The sequence below is a fragment of the Curcuma longa genome, chromosome 13 (genome assembly GCF_044706935.1).
Source record: "Curcuma longa cultivar G26 ecotype Majalengka, Jawa Barat chromosome 13, ITB_CL_G26_1.1, whole genome shotgun sequence".
Lineage (NCBI taxonomy): Eukaryota > Viridiplantae > Streptophyta > Magnoliopsida > Zingiberales > Zingiberaceae > Curcuma > Curcuma longa.
In genome coordinates, this window is record NC_133873.1 from 8,353,328 (window position 1) to 8,366,872 (window position 13,545).

The following is a 13,545-nucleotide window of genomic DNA, read 5'->3' on the forward strand; positions in this document are numbered from 1 at the left end:
TTACAAGTAACAATGCTGATAAGTGGCCATAGGGTATACATTTCCTAATAAAAAGAGTGGTAAATCCTCTGTGAGCTATTCAATTATCTTCGAGCATTTTGACTTGTACCCAATCATCCCGGGTCTACACCTTCGCAGAGACATTTGCTTAAGATGTCAAAGTATAAGTTTCCATAATCAATATAATTTGAATACCTTAAGCCGAAGGAAACTTGCACTCAAGCGATAATAAGATCTTCATAGACATATATAGAATCACATAAAGTCTCATGACAGGTCACTTCTGATAAACCAGTTACTCTTAACCAGCATACATATGTTAACTCTCAACATCTCAATGTTTCCAGTGAGTTAAGATCAACTCCTTAGTTTTACAGAATTAATGATGCCCAATCTCATTAATTCATCGACTAAGAAATATTTCAATATGTATATAATTACACATATAGAGATACCAACTAATTGTGATTCAATCACAATTTCTCTCATGCTATGCATTGTATTGTAGACCATATTAATTGAGTTTAAAATTAAATCAAATACATAGAGAATATACACTCAAATAGTGATTTTATTTATTCAATAAATAATATATTATCTAAGGCGATTGTCCTAGGATACCTCTCAAATATAACACAAGTATTATCAAAATATTTGTTATCAATTGAAAAAGATACGATCGCTTGTATGCTATTACATTACTGTCTTTATTCAACCATGACAATTTGTATGGCTTTGGATGACAATTTGTTGTCAACTATAATTTCTAGACAACCTTATCAGACACTACGTTCTCACAACTATCGATGTCGAAGATCATCTTGTAGATTTTATCTGCAACGATGTAGGCAATGTGAAAAATATTGATTCTCAATCAATCATCCCCCGAATCGCTCTTGGGAGTCAATAGACTCTTGCGAACGACCAAGGTCTCATGATCATCATCGTAAAGAACCTCGTCAACTTCATCTTCATCATACACCAGTTTGCCAATTACCTCCGTCACTTGTTCCACATCTTCCTCGATCAATAAACTTTTGCCTTTCTGATTTGCAAGACTAGGTTTCCTGTATTCGTTTACTTTGTCCCTGTTCACCACAACGATAACACCTAATACAGGCGTTAGAATTAACCTATGATGGTTGTTGCTATAAAGGACATGAATCTTAAGGGCGAACTGACCGATTGCTTTGGTCGCCTCGGACCACTAGTTTCTGGTTCTGCTATCTGTCAACAACCAATCCACGTTGATAGACCTCTAAAACTGTCCACAACGAATGAAGATTAAGGACATCTTGCAAAAGCTGACGCAACCCCCTAAGTATCGTGTCACCATCTACTCCTCTATCTCAGATAAGTTATTATGGACAATCAATTGGTAGAACTCCTCCGTATAATCATTGACCAATCTCGCACTCTGCCTCAACACATGAAGCCACTGAAACAACGTCTAGGTGTAGCTGAAAGGAAGTACCCTTCATTATTTTCTTCATCTTCTCCTAGTTAGTTATTTTGGACTTGCCCCGTCGGTCTCGTGAATGTTGCAACTGCTCCCACCACGCAGATGCTGGACCTCTAAATTTGATGACAATCAGCTTCACTTTCATCTGATCTGGAACTTCCTTATATTTAAAAATTCGTTTGACTTCGTTGATTCAATAAACAAAGCCATCTGCTTGTAATGTACCAAAAAATTCAGGCAGATTAACACAAAAATTGAAGTCTCCATGAGGCTCCTCTTGATCATGACATTCCCGATATGTTGCATGATGGTAATATGAGTTCCCAAAAGTAGAGTCAGATTCATGATCAAAGATCTCACAATCTTTAACATTTCGTGTCCCTAGACATTAGGTTAAATCTACGACTTGTCTTTGTAAATCCTTAATCATCATCACGTCCTAAACACTACGACTATGGTGTTTGACTTTCTAAATTGGAACCTACCTGTTGTGATCACGACCACGATAATATTCTATTAGCTCTGATACCAACTAATACCAAACAAAATAACAATTATTTTAAAGACGAAAGATTAGAGGATAAATGTGGAAAAAACAAACATGAGAAGTAAAAAAAAAATGAAGAGAAGCCACCACATCATCGTCTTTAGGATTTTTGACGAAAAAGAAAATTTTATTCAATAATCAAAATTCTTCCAAAAACAGCTAAATGTGCATTTAAATAGACCTAAAACAAAATCCTAACTTAAAAATAATAAAAATACCCTTAAACTCTAAAACTAAAAATTATCAAAAATAATTAAAAAATATTTGAAGTCTTCTAAAAAAATACTAAATGATGTTCAATGAATTCGAAATTGGACCGGTACGGGTTCCACCTGTACTGAATAGAGGTCTTTGAAAGAATTTCAATTAGCAACCAACCGCACTTCATTCTAATATTCGAATAAAAAATTATGATCCGTTGAAATTTGACTCCTCCTGCATCACACATGTGCTTTCTCTTTGCATTATTTGTGTGCCTAGTCCAAGCCAAACCAAGCTCGGCTTAGCTGACTCGGCTTCTTCATTCGTATATGAAGAATGATTAATTAACTTGGCACTGGCTCAAACCATAGTTATGAGTTTTCGCCATTACATACACAATCTCAAGGACAACAAGTAACTAAGTACCCTCTTAAGGCATTCCTTCTCGCGACCAACATATCTGCAATCCACATAGTGTATTTATCTTAATCAGCATCACAGTAAGTTCCATTGTTATGATGAACATGTAGTTCACAAACTTCTTAATCAGCATCACAGTAAGTTCCATTGTTATGATGAACATGTAGTTCACAAACTAGCTGTATCAAATACTAGTTCAAAAAGAATACTTGTACTCTAGCGAAAGTTCAACAAGCTATCAGAAGGCACCATTGATCGATCGGCCACCATGAAGCTTAAATTGAACAGAAGGAAACAGAGAATATAGTTCCAAGCCATATGTGCTTTCTCTCTGCATTATTTGTGTGCCTAGGCCAGACCAAACCAAGCTTGGCTTAACCGACTCGCCTTCTTCGTTCATCAATGAAGAATGATTAATTAACTTGGTGCTGTGCCTTGCTGCTGATTCTGAAAACTCAGACCAAAATTATGAGTTTTCACCATTACATACACAATCTCAAGGACCACAAGTAACTAAGTACCCTCTTTTTAACAAATCAATGCCGAAGGCATTCCTTCTCGCGACCATCATATCTGCAATCCAATACTAGTTCAGAAAGAACACTTGTACTCTAGTGAAAGTTCGACAAGCTATCAGAAGGCACCATTGATCGATCGGCTACCATCAAACTTAGAGTCAGTGAGTCCTATTTGGCTGTGATGCTCTGTTTGCTTGCCATCAAAACTCATTCTGATACACTACTGTAAACTAGTCGTTCAAAGTAGAACCGCAAATTTCCAAATAGTTAAGATAGACACGGCTTGATGACGATGCTACTGCTGCTGCGAATACCACGATAGACTCATATTTTAAGTCCTGAAGACCAGCTATATCCGACCTCCTTTACCGACACACTAGCATCCAATACTTTCCTCAATCTCTCCTTTTCTGCCCACATTTTTTGTTGTGCGTATATGTTTGATAGCAAGATGTATGGACCATCCTTGTGTGGTTCCAACTCCATGACCTTTTCGGCTGACTTCTCCCCCATTTCAATTGCTCCATGGATTCCACAAGCTCCAAGAAGAGCTTCCCATGCCAATGAATCTTTTTCTAAATCCATCTCCTTGATAAACTTCTCCGCTTTGTCTAGTCTTCCAGCGCGGCCCAACATATCGATCACGCAGGCATAGTGCTCTGTCGTTGGCTTGATGTTGTGATCCTTAACCATCGAGTGAAATATCCTGATCCCTTCATCAATGAGACCTCCATGGCTACATGTAGATAGAACTGCAAGAAAAGTGACAGTGTCAACGTTAGCTCCTGATCTTTCCAAATGTTTGAAGATTTGAAGAGCTTCTCCCCCCTTCCCATGTTGCCCAAAACCGTTGATCATTATAGTCCACGACACGGTATCCCTGCTTTGCATTGTCGCGAATGCCAATTCAGCATCTTTCACACTGCCACACTTGAAGTACATGTCCACAAGCGCATTTGCCACCATTACATCACGGAAGACATCCAACTTGATGATTCTCGAGTGAACCATTCTCCCGAGATCGAGGTTCGACAATTTGCTGAATGCAGGCAAGACACTAGCAAAGCAAACTCCATTCTCCAACATCCCTGCATGAACCATGTTGTGGTAATAGCTCACTGCCTCTTTTGCCAGCCCATTCTGAACTAATCCGGCGATCATTGAAGTCCACGAGATGATGTTCAAGTTTGAAATTCCCTCAAACACATCGACAGCGCAAGCCATTTCTCCTCCACATTTCGAGTACATAGTTATGAGAGCGTTCCCAATTGGGGCGTCGAACACCAAGCCGGCCTTCAAGGAGCAGCCGTGCAGCTGCATGCCAAAACTCAGATCCTCTGCCTCAGAGCATGTCTTCAACACACTGGTCAGGGTGAAGCAGTCGAAGCCAAATCGGCTTTCCTTTCGCATCCGGGAGAATATCTCTGCAGCATGCTTCTTGCTCCCTCTACGAGCGCACACATCGATCACAATGTTCCAAGACACCAAGTCCACCTCCTCTATTTCCTCGAACACCTGAATCGCATCCTCCAGCCCTCTGCGCCGCTCGTATTGGTTAACCATGGCGCTGCCGACGAAAGGATTTGAGTTGAGGCGCAGCTTCACCGAATGGGAGTGGATTTGCTCGACCAAATCGCTCGAAACATCGAGCAACGCCGTGAGGGTGATGTGGTCCGGTTGGAGGCTCTCCCGCAGCATCCGGCCGTATAGCCGTAGGGTCTCGCCGGCATCGCGGTCCGCGCGAGCATGGGAAGTGACGAGCGTGTTGTAGGAGACGACGTCCCTCCTGGGCATTTCGTCGAACAGTTGGTGCGCGTGGCGGAGGAGGCCAAGTCTGCAGTAGATGCGGAGGAGTTTGTTCCATGGCGGGTCGCGGAGCTTGAGCAGGCAGGCATGGGCGGCGGAGGCCAAGCAAGGGACGCCACCTGCGGAGGCGGCGCACGAGTCGAGGAGGCTGTGGGCGTCGAAGAATACGGTGGCGGAGGAGACGAGGTTTAGAGCGCGAGAGAAGTGGCGGGGTTCGGGGCGTCTAAGCAATAACATAATTTTCAGGGGACAAATTTCAAACACCTTCAGCGCATCTAGTTGACGGAGAAAAAAAAATACATTTCACATAAAAAAGATTATCTAATATATAGGAGTGAGTAAAAATTCAGTTAAATTAAATAAATCGATCGAATTAAAAAATTTGATTCGATTATTTCAAAATTTTAATTATTTTTTTAAAATCAATTAATTCGGTTCGATTTCAATTTTAAAATTTTTTATTCGATTAAACCGAATAAATAGAATTAATTAAATTAGAGAAATAATTTATAAATTTTAAGTAAATAAATTTATAAATTCTTAATTAATTAGTAAAATTTTTATAATATTTAAAAAATTTAGTTATTCGATCAAAAATTGAATTAATCGATAAAATATTGATTCAGTTTGTTCGATTTTTATTGAAAAATTCGGTCGGTTCAATTAGTTTGAAAAAAATCAATTTATTTAGTTTTCGATTAATTCAATTTGATTCAGTTCAATTTTAACCGAATACTCACTCCTAATCTAATACATTACTAACCTTTTTAAATAAAATAAAATAAAAAGGCATCTTAAATTATAAATTAATAAAAAATATTCCTTAAAAAAAAATTAAAAGGAAGCCCTATTAAATATTTTTATTTTAATATTATACTTACTTTAATATTATTTAGTAGTTAGTGTAACAATTACTCTATAATTGCTATAACTTTGTTCTTTGTTTTTAATATTATTATAGCAACTTGTAAAAGCTAATACAACATATTTATAGTATTGTAGTAAATATTTAGTATCTTTTACTATATTTTAAAGTGATTTGATTAATTTAAATCTATTTTAATGAAATATAAGCAATTTTGATTAAATTAATAAATTTTTTTGATATAATATTTTAATTAAGATCAAATAATTAATTTTTTATATTGTAGCAGCTACTCAAATTGTTCGGATAGATATTGTACATTGCAATTGCTATTGAATAACAATTATAAACAACACAAAAATAAAAAATATTTTGGATATAAAACATCTTTTTTTAAAGAAAAGAGGCGTCCAATTTGTATAATTTGGGATGTCTTTTTTATTTTTGCCCAATCTTTTTTTATATAGAAAAACTAAACAATAAAAGATCTATACGTACTTCTAAAATATAAACCCTAAAGCAATTATTTTTAAAAAAAATCTAACAAAATATAAAAAAAAAAATAATTTGCACAACTTTAAATAATTTTAATCGAATTAAAATTTAAAGACTATTCTAATTATCTAAAAAGTAAACAAATATGGCGATAAATTAGAGGGTAAACTAAAAATTTTATTAGTTCAACTGAAAAATGGATTATGTTCAACCCTGTTGACCTTGAGACATCCAACTTAGGTTAAGCTGCAACATGTGTATCGAACTTAACCTGTGCTAGAATAGAGTTGAACATGATGCAAACTCAAGGTCAAGTTCAATTCACACTGTTTTTTTATTTTCATGAAATGGAAAATGTAATAAAATAAAATATAATTAATAAAATTTAATTATTAATAGGAATAAAAATATGAGAATTAATTTAATTGCCATAAATTTATTATTCTTAACTATTTTAATCTGTTCTTTCCTTTTCAAATTTCACATTTTTATTAGATTCTCATTAAACCTTTTTCACCTTTTAAAAAACTAGATAAAAAAAATCATTCAACCAAACAACCTTTTAACTCCAAAATGATACCTAGCAATAAACAAAAATGAAATTACCCAGAAACAACTCACTTTGGATGGTCAAATGTAGAAAGCTGCTTCAGATGTAGAAAGCTTCTCTCAATATAAAATCCTGAAGATGAAGAAGAATCAGACAACATTAGATTCATTATTGTAAGAAAGGTATTTCAACAACTCCAACTCATGATCACAAAATCATACAATAACAATTTTATCGTTGGCACTAACAATAATCAATCATAATAAAACAAAAACTTTAATTTTTTTTCCAAAAATAATACAAATTTGGTATCACATGCATTTACCCTCTTGTACTGCTTTGGCTAACAGTATACTTGTACACTTTATTTTTGCTACCATATGATATGGTAATAAGAGTGTGAGTGTCCATGGACCAACAAACATGCCAGGGAGGGTTAGCTAATCAAAAATCTTTTCACCTGTTGCGAATAGTAAAAAAATGAAAGAACTAAATATGCAGAGATAGGCTGGGATCAAGAAGACATTTTTCCAACATTCTATGCTTGTAAGATCCATATCGGCCGACTTTGCGGCCTCCAAGATCCTTCCGGTGAGCCCGACACCGACGATACCAGCTAGGGTCCCGGCGGTATTTGAAACTCCCATAACAATTCCTGCATATCGTGGAGCGACATCCATGTGATTTACAGCGAACCCAGCTCTTCCGAGTGCTAAGAATCCAAGAGAAACCGAAGAGCATAAGACAGTCCAGGAGGGATTCCTGAATAGTGGAATGGCCATTAGAGCAAGAGCTGCGACGACAAAGCCAATGGTGTTGAGAAGCTTCCGAGTCTTGGTCACTGATAAGAACCTTCTTGTGATTAAGTGATCAGCTAAAATCCCTCCTATGTTTGAGAAGATGAACATGTTGAAGTAAGGAATCATCTTAGAAGATCCCATGTCCTGAAGACTGAGCTGAAGGCCGAGTTCAAAATACGTCGGCAACCAGTTCATTAGCACGTAGAGTGCGTAGTGAAAGGTGAAGTTGTTTACCACGATTGCCCAAATCGGTAAATTGAATATTATCTTCTTCCAAGGAATTTTAGTGAGGCGCCTCAGGCTTCCAACACTTGGGATTCTCTTTTCTCTTGAAACAGGCAAGTTGGGCTCTCCGAAACCTGCAGCAGCAGCTTTGGGATGTTCGGAACGAACTGGATCACTAGCAAACCTAAACCAGAGAAAAGACCACATGATACCCAGAGCTGATTCAACCACAAAAACTGACTGAGGCCCCTTGTATTTCACCAGACTTGGCAATACAAGCATTCCACCAGCTGCTCCTAGGTACATCCCAGATGTCGTAAGAGAAACAGAACGCGAGCGCTCATGGGGAGGGACCCATTGTGCTAGAATTGTGTGAATGGCGGGGAATATAAAGCCTTGTGCCACACCTACAAGGAAGCGGGCAACAACCATTATATTCACTTTGCTTGCATCTAGTGGAGCAAATGCACATGTTAGCGACCACAGCAAAAATGAAAACAGCAGAACTCGTCGCCCTCCAACATATTGTGCAGCCCAACCCCCAGGCACTTGTGACACAACGTATCCATAATAGAATACTGAAAGTATCAGACCCTTGCTTGATTGATTCACACCAATGCTATCTGCAGCTGCTGTGTATGCAATTGAGAATCCTATTCGCTCTATATAGCACACACTAGTGCAGATAAAGGTTAATAAAATGATAATGTACCGCTTCGGAAATCTCATCTTCTTCAACAGTTCCATTAGTTTATATCATGGAGCATATGCGCATGTATCCAAATTTCATTCCTTGTGTCGTTGTTTTCTTCAACAATGCTAATCCTGCGCCCTTAACTCACTCTGCATGATTTGGGAATATTGGCATGTTAAAGAAGCAACTATAGGACTTGAAGCGATCTTTCATAAACAAAATTCAAAAATCAGAAGCCATGGCCATATAACTGAAGATAATTATGGTTCAGGACTAAGCCCATACTGAGCCCGAAGTACGGTCTGAGCCCGAAGTGACAGATATCCCATGTTGGTGGGATCAGATTTGTGTTAACCCATCTTGCCAGATCAACTTAGACCTTGACCTTCATTTGACTCTTGACTTTTATTCCGGAGGGAGCCACATCCTCTATAACACCTACATCCATGTCCATACAACCATTAAACAGCTAGTTAATCCAAAATCTGTCAGTAAATGGGAAGATGATAATGAAATAATAAGAAAAAGAAGAAAATTTCCCAGGGTATCCTTGTATTCTACCAGTATATATATGGGATCATGCATGTGCATGCATGATGATTAATCAAAACTATTATTTTTGTCTGCAATCTCAAGCATCATCCATCATATGCTTTATATAACTTAATAAAGTAACATATAGAGAGAGGTTTATTGTCTGTAATGACAAAAGGATAAGACATTATTGAGCAAGTTTTCTTCTCCCAGTCCTTTTTGATGAAAAGTTTCTGCAATCTTAATTATAAAGTTAATCATGAGCTGGAAGAAAGCAAAGTTGTCCTAGATAATGCCATTGACCCAATTGGTGATGAAACTAATAGGTACAGAGATAAAGCAGTGCCATCATTATCAAGAAGAGAATCATCATGTAGCTACAAGAATAGAATACACCCAACTCATTATCAGAGCCCAAGAAATTGCCACCAGGTGTCCTATCAAGGACAATTATAATGGGAGAGAATGAATGTTTAGAAATGAACAGCCCAACCAATATTGATTCCAAGCATGTATGATTGAATTTGAATGTCAGTTCATATTTAAATGTGCACTGTTCTTAAAGGCTACAGATCATTGAACAAACAAACAACAAAATCACAAACTATGTGGATACAATGACAACCATGTTCTTCAGCAGGGGCAATGGTGACAGCTTATCTAATTGAGCTAGGAAGGACTTGTTTCTTTTTCATGGCTACAGGAGTAATGCCATATCTAAACAAGCAAAGGAGCGCATAGGGCCAATAGAAGGGTCAAGCCTCCATTATTGAAATGGAAGCTATATATCAACAAGATGCATGTTTATTACACTTATTATGGGTCGGTATGACCGGATCAAGAAAGTCAAGATTCGGTCTAAGTAGATGACACGCTAAACAGAAGACTCGATGTCAGGGTTGACTGGCTTGGTCCCACACTGGTCACTCGGGCAACCCGACGCACACGTGTGACTCGGGAGGCAGCTCAGGTCAGGGTCAAGTACCCGACTTGGTGTTAGGCCCAACTTAAAATCTCACACCCGACCCCATCCTCAAGGTTTAACTCTGGTTCCACACCCGACTCTTAGCTACTCCTCCAAGCCTACTCCACCCCTGATCCTCACGTCCATATTCCATCTTGGCCCCTAGTCAACCCTAACTCGGACTTCGTCTGCCGACCATGTTCCACTCCCTCGGTGCCCTACTTAATGCTCAACCGACTCTGCTTTAATTATTTCCCCTAGTTAGCTAGCCAGGCCGCCGCTAGAAGGACACAGTCCATCATGTGATAGGGTGGTTAAATCCATTCCTCCATTAATGCGGCATGATGGTGCAGTATGATACCATATCAAGATTAATGACATGACTTTTCACTACTACGACGGTGATGAACTATCCGGAACCTAGACGAGACATCTCCTCTGACATAATCTCTACTTAGAGATATTCTCCTTAATTGAGATAACACATATTCCCATTATTCTCTCACCGACCTCTATGTCTCCCCTCCCTCTAAGAGAGACAAGTACGCCTGCCCGCATCATCCCCCTCCTAAATTCACTCCTCCTCATCCTTGAGGAAAGAGGCTAACTTGAGCGTCGGAGTGGTGGAGCCAAGTGTACCCTTGGCCTCCGTCTTTACCTCCATTTGCGCTACCATTATATAGGGCGACCAGGTTGAAGCCTACCCGAGCTGTAATCCGAGGGCTCAACGGCGATGGAAAGAGGATAAATTTTGATTTACCATGGGAGAAAAGAAAAAACATAAAGATTAGCCCGAGTGATGGCTCACAGTTTGGTAGAAGCTCGGATAAATCATCCGGGTTGGCTCTGCCATTGTGTGTAGAGCTTGTGAGGTGGCTAGTTACTCGTCCGAGACGCGATCTCAACGGGAACATGTTTGATTGCATGCATTTACTTTCTTTCAAGACAAGGCAATATATAATTATATTGTTCATTCTTTTAAAGGTTCTGTGGTTAAGTTTAAAATATTTGAATTTATTTATGAGACTGGTATACTCATGAAACTTGGTACCGTATTCCCCACAAGTTGTTAATTCGTGTACCATAATGGCTGAGTAGATCTAGTAACCTACGTCATAATGGACAACGGCGAGAACCTGAAGAGCGGATCCGGATCTACAGGAGGTAACTCAGCATAATCTTGGCAAAATAGAGGAGAAGGTATGCGACCTTGAGGGAGCAAGGTTTTTCTGGGACCTGGCCTTCTTGTTTAAAAATGATGTGTTTTGTGTCATCTGTCACTGGTGCTTAAATATTGCATGTTGGAGATATCGTTGGAGATGTAAATGGTTGAACTGCTTGATAGGCCAAGCTAAGTCAACGAGTGTTGAGTTAGCTAAGTCCGACCTAGCCAAGTGCAAAGCTAAGTTGAATTGCCGAGCTGGTAAAGTTCGACATGGCTGAGTGTCAAACTAAGCCGAGTTGTGAGCTATTGAGTGTTTGAGCTGGTCGAGTGCTGAGCCGAGTTGTCAACCCGTCGAGTACCGAACTGCTGAGCTTGACAAGTGTCGAGCTTTGCCGATTCGTCGAGTGTCGGCTTGGCCGAGTGCCCCTCAGTGGACATCGAGTGCTCTGAATTGTAGACATCGAGTGGTTTCATCGCTCAACTATTAAGTCAGTCAAGTCAGAGTAGGTCACTGTTGCTTTAGTGCCGAGTTGGGAGAGAAAGATACTAAAGTCTACGTTTAACGTAGTTTTCTTAAAATAGATTCATCCTCTTAAGTAATGCTTCGAGATTAAGTTGGACGTCTGTTTCTGATTATACAAAGACACAATCAACGTACACTATTGATTTTTGCTATGCATGAAGAATATAAAATTGTAAACATTTGCAGTGATTCCTTATCGATCTTGTTCATCGTGCTTGCCATCTAAATGATGATTACAAAAATTGAGCAACCCTTTCGATCACAAACCAAATCCCTCTCGATACTAGATGTTCTTCTCTTGCGGAAATCTTCACATTTCTCGAACTGCTTCACTAGGACACACCCTTTAATAGAAGGGAGAATAGTGGGATAAGTGGACAAGACATGGGGTAAGTCCGTAAGTGGCAGTTTTAGTAATTGTCCACATCTCCCATTCATCTAAGTCAAACTACAAAGACCAAAATAATATCCAATTCATACTTAAGGAAAACTAATACGTGCGACAGCAAACATATAAAGTGATCCATGCTAAAAAAATTATTACACTTTACATAACCACTGCACAAGAGACATCAATATCTTGTATTTATATAGATTAAATCATTTGCATTATTATGAACATCTTTAATACCTCATAATGATTATTATGTCAAGAACATGTTCAATATCCTCAATTAATATAATTATTCATAATTATATTTTATGTCTTCAATAAAAAAATATAATTAATCGATTAGTGAATAAATACCAAAGATGTAAATTAAATCTATTTTAATATTCTTTTTTATGTAAAATCCATTTATTTTAATAAGTTACTTTTCTAGTCATGTTTCATAGACTGAATCATCTATAGTTATTAGGATACATGCTAAAATAGAAAACCTTGATTAAAATTTCAAATAGACAACTAAATAGTCACTTAAGATAAAGCTTGAGATTAATTTATAATTTCAAAGGTCTCACATAGTAGAGAAGTAGGGATCCATTCTCCTACTATCCTTATTGTCACTATAACACATGTGATATGAATTATATGCTACGATGCTATTCTCTTTATTAATAAAGAATGCATTTTTTTTTAATTATAACATTGTATATATTTTGATATAGACATTCTCAATGCTAATCTTGAATTCAACTCATGAATTCTAATTTGGCATCTTAGGTTCAATAAATGATGATACATTTACTTCGATTATTATTAATTCACAAATAATTTCATATCTTGATACAACTATCAAGACGACCCTAACTTACAGATATGTCTTCATTCATTACTTCATTAGCTATCCTATAAGTAATAGTCTTATCTCTATTTATACTTAACAAATAGAGATGATTATATGAGAGAACCAATTTAAACCAGCCAATATGTTCATTGAGATTTTATCCAAATGTAACAAAGGTATATACACTGAATAGATTATGACATTTCAAAATCAACGATCTTACAATATCTGATTGTCTTTATAATATGTTACATTCTCCGAAATTTCAAAAACTTCGCATGTCCTTGAAATGACTTTTAAGTCAATAGCTTAGTAAAAGGATCAACAAACATAACATATGTAGGGATATACTCAAAAATTATTTTTTTTTCTTGTCAACAATATCCTTTACAAAATTATACTTAATAGCTATGTGCTTGCACTTACTGTGATATTTGAGATCCTTAGAAAAAGTTATAACATCTTGATTGTCATAATGCACTATAATAGGACTTCCATTATTCTCAGTAATCTTCAGATGTTTCAGGAACCTTCTTAAACATATGAC

The 13,545-nt window shown here is 37.4% G+C and overlaps 2 protein-coding genes across 3 annotated transcripts; both read right to left on the reverse strand.

The window, feature by feature from the left end:
• Positions 1 to 3,272: 3,272 nt before the first annotated feature.
• Positions 3,273 to 5,191, reverse strand: LOC141843990 (pentatricopeptide repeat-containing protein At4g33170-like). Its single transcript, XM_074731989.1, has one exon. It carries the CDS (start codon positions 5,189 to 5,191, stop codon positions 3,473 to 3,475), a length of 1,719 nt encoding a protein of 572 aa, XP_074588090.1. The 3' UTR covers positions 3,273 to 3,472.
• Positions 5,192 to 7,110: 1,919 nt separating this feature from the next.
• On the reverse strand, positions 7,111 to 8,728 carry LOC141844266 (putative anion transporter 6). Of its 2 annotated transcripts, XM_074732303.1 has the most exons (2): positions 7,899 to 8,728; positions 7,111 to 7,820 (listed from the first exon to the last, which is right to left on the reverse strand). In XM_074732303.1, exons 1-2 carry the CDS (start codon positions 8,634 to 8,636, stop codon positions 7,305 to 7,307), a joined length of 1,254 nt encoding a protein of 417 aa, XP_074588404.1. In that variant the 5' UTR covers positions 8,637 to 8,728; the 3' UTR covers positions 7,111 to 7,304. The 2 variants fall into 2 exon arrangements, with proteins under 2 accessions (XP_074588404.1, XP_074588403.1); XM_074732302.1 differs by having other exon boundaries at positions 7,111 to 8,728.
• Positions 8,729 to 13,545: the final 4,817 nt, after the last annotated feature.